The sequence below is a fragment of the Sinocyclocheilus anshuiensis genome, unplaced genomic scaffold (genome assembly GCF_001515605.1).
Source record: "Sinocyclocheilus anshuiensis isolate Anshui unplaced genomic scaffold, SAMN03320099.WGS_v1.1 scaffold2041, whole genome shotgun sequence".
In the NCBI taxonomy this organism is placed as follows: domain Eukaryota; kingdom Metazoa; phylum Chordata; class Actinopteri; order Cypriniformes; family Cyprinidae; genus Sinocyclocheilus; species Sinocyclocheilus anshuiensis.
The window spans coordinates 161,117-164,496 of record NW_015541069.1 but is presented as its reverse complement, the minus strand read 5'-3'; the positions used below and the strand labels follow the sequence as shown (position 1 = coordinate 164,496).

Below are 3,380 nucleotides of genomic sequence, written 5' to 3'. Positions count from 1 at the left end.
ATAACAGCACAAATAAATTAATGTTCACCTTTTATTTGTATTTAGCCTTCATACAAACAAGACATGTGAAATTACTGTCAAATAAGACTCACCTATTATTTTTAAGAGGTTGTTGACATCCTATCTAAAACGTGATTTAGCAAAAAAAAAAACAATAACGTTACCACTCTAATGTCTTGCAATATCCGCGCGTGCAAAGGTTTTGCGCGATCCTCTTCGAACCACCAAGCAAGCATGTTCTAGTACACCCCCAAAACAAATTCAAGACATTGTAAAAGAGCATAATAGGACCCCTTTAAAGAATTCTCTTCTGCTCACCAAGCCTGCATTTATTTGATCCAAAATACAGCAAAAACAGTAACATTTTGAAATATTTTTACTATTTAAAATAACTGTTTTCTATTAGAAAATATTTTAAAATGTAATTTATTCCTTAGACATTAATTTTTAAGTAACTATAATGAGCAATATATGCGTCACCAAAAATGATTGAGGTCATGTACATATATTGTGCGACAAGTCGATATATTGATTATTGCGACAGGCCTATATTAGATATAACATTTTGACTAGTTTAATGAAAATTTTAATTCTACATAAAATAGTGAGAAAACATACCTAATCCGAAAAATATCAAAGTAAAAAAAAGCAATCTGCACCAAAGCAGTGAGTCATTTTACAAAGATATGTCCCCAACCCCTGACAGATTAACATGCATATTAATACAGACACTGTACTTCGAGTGTGTACGCATGTACGTACGTATTAGTCTTTTTTGTCCATTTCTTTCTTTAAAACCCTTGTCTTGGTGATTCTATCTCTTTGCTAAGCTTTATTTCTTACACTTCCCTTCTCTCTCTCTCTAACCCCAAGACACACACTGAGTGCTAGCAAGCAAAGATGTTACCACAGATACATAAGCAACCATGGGAAATATGTCAGAAGAGACTCCAGTAAGAAACTCGGTGAACAACAACAACATCTGGAATCTAAAGATCTCATGATTGGTCACTCTGACTTATTGAACAGAATATGAGGGGTACTAAACTGACATTCAAGAACTGATGTAGGTAGAAACTTTTGTCCAACCATAAAAAAGCATCTGCTATTGATTTATAAACCTGAAAAGAGGGCAAAATAATGGCTCAGGTCAAAAAATCAGCTACTTTATTAATTTAACTTAATAAAATAAAATAAAAATAAAGACTAAAATAGAATTGTTGTTTTTTCAAATACTTCCGGCTGATTTCTCCATAAAGTTGTAATGGTGACTGTGTGTGATTGTTACTATTGTTGTCCTTGATCCGGAATGTGAGCGAACCAGTCCGGTGAGTATTCTTCATCAACATCTCAGCTCAAACAATAGACCAACCCCAAACCACTGGCATAACCACATGACTTGCTTTCTTTCTCATATCACTGTAAAACTGATCATTATGTCTGGTGTAACTTTTTTTGAACGATCATCTGACTGCACTCATTTTTAGTCTTATCCCATTTGCCTTGCCTATAGGCCGACATTTTCATGGATATTCAGACACATTTCACATTGATCCCATGGCCAAGACAAGGCCCAAAGTCAAACAGTAGCTGCATTGTCTTTCTTGAGAATAGATTTTGCTGGTTACCCTTATATTAGTTTTATGGGTGTAGAAGATACACAATACGCTGTACTGTATCTGTATAATGCATATGAAAATACATTCAATATGCATATTGCAATTAATAAAGCCTTATACTTTTTTGATAGCTAGTCATATTAATTGATACTACATGCCCATACCTCTTCTGCACATATCAGAAAAGGCACATATTAATGTGATCTTTAAAGCTTACATTCCTTCAAGTATCTAAAAATCACAGCAGTTTTATTTTGTCCTAATCAAATATTTTACTGGATAAGCAATACTGACTATTGAGGCTTAGCTGTGTCAGGATATCTGACCTCAACATGAAAAGCACTGAGACTAGATGAAACAGGTGCTGGTATCAACAGGTGGTGGGTGACAAGATACATACACTACCTTTTTTTCTTTTCTTTTTTGTACCAAGCAGTCTGACTAGTGTTGCAGCAAATCGCGTTTATATATGATACTGTGAACAGATTTTAAAATCAGATTTGTTGGACAATTTAAAGATGTTTCAAGGTCTAATGTTTGACACAGACACGCTGCTGAAGGCTCAAAGCATAAATATGCAAATTGGGCGTTCGGGAAAAATAATAAACAGCCAAGCAGCTGCTGCCCATGCGTTACAACCATGTTTGTTTCCTTGAACTATTTTAGGTCCTTGTGCCTATCTTTTGTGAAATACAGGTATTTTAAAATGTTAATGTTCTAAAATGCTGAAACTGTTTAACCGAAACTGCGATTAGTTCACCTGGCAAGGTATCGAGAAACAGAGTAGATTATACACAAATATTTCAACGTGATTATTAACATTGTCAGTCTCCTTAAACAAGCTGTTGATGGTTTTTACGGAAATTTCGGAGAACTAAGATAGAAACGAATGCGGTAAGAGGTTTATGCACTATTCCGCGGTGGCATGTCAATAAAAGAAGATCCGCAACAAGTTTCGCTCACAACAGTTTCCGTCCTCGATGCGAGAACACAAAACCCACTCTAAACGTGCGAGCGTCTAGGAAAACAACCAGTGGGCTAACATTTGGGATACACAAGCAGGGTACTTTAAGAAGTGAACTTGTTTAAGTGAACTTTTAAAAATCATCCAGTGAAAACACAATGGGTGGCTGCGGTGTGCGATAGTTGGAGTCATTTGTTTACTAACCTTTACATTGTATTGGCTGTGCAATTGAGATTTTCAGAGTTCCGGAGAGAGATTCACCTGGACTATAAACTGTTTTGTTGTTATTAATAGTTATTTCGAATTCCTGAAGCTTCCCCATTCCGTCCTCTGTCCACCGCGAACAGGTGGGTGAGCGTCTGAGCGAAACTGGTCGACAAGGAAAGGAAACGCTTACCTGTGGCCGACGTCACGCAATGTGCTGACGTCACTCGGAGTCGAGAAAAAGAAACAAACGGACTCGCTTCTTAAATCTCTGTATTACAGTACAAATAAGAAAAGTTTAACAGTAGGACATTTTAATGCTTGTTGTTTTGAAAAATGTTTACATGTTTACTTTTTACAAAAAAATGTACAAAACCAAAAAAGGAAAAGATTAGGAAAACACTGAGACAATGAACGTTAGGCCTATTTTATATCTTACATCAGTCATCAACACTGACACAGCCAGATTCACTGTCTAAAATTGATTTTCTGTTTATTTAGTTTGTCACATATTAGCATTGCTGTCGTTGGCTATTTGATGTCAATACTATCTACAATTCAAAATATGTTTTATTTATACCATCTGAAAGATT

At 35.6% G+C, this 3,380-nt stretch overlaps 1 protein-coding gene across 2 annotated transcripts in view; it reads right to left on the bottom strand.

Annotated features, from left to right (window-relative positions):
- Nucleotides 1-3,060, bottom strand: part of LOC107690693 (arrestin domain-containing protein 1-like) — a 10,964-nt gene extending 7,904 nt beyond the window's left edge. For both annotated transcript variants that reach the window (XM_016489085.1, XM_016489084.1), the window contains exon 1: nt 2,788-3,060. In XM_016489085.1, the coding sequence (XP_016344571.1) occupies nt 2,788-2,905 (118 nt within the window). In that variant the 5' untranslated portion in view covers nt 2,906-3,060. The remainder of the gene's footprint in view (nt 1-2,787) is intronic.
- Between the last annotated feature and the right edge of the window lie 320 nt (nt 3,061-3,380).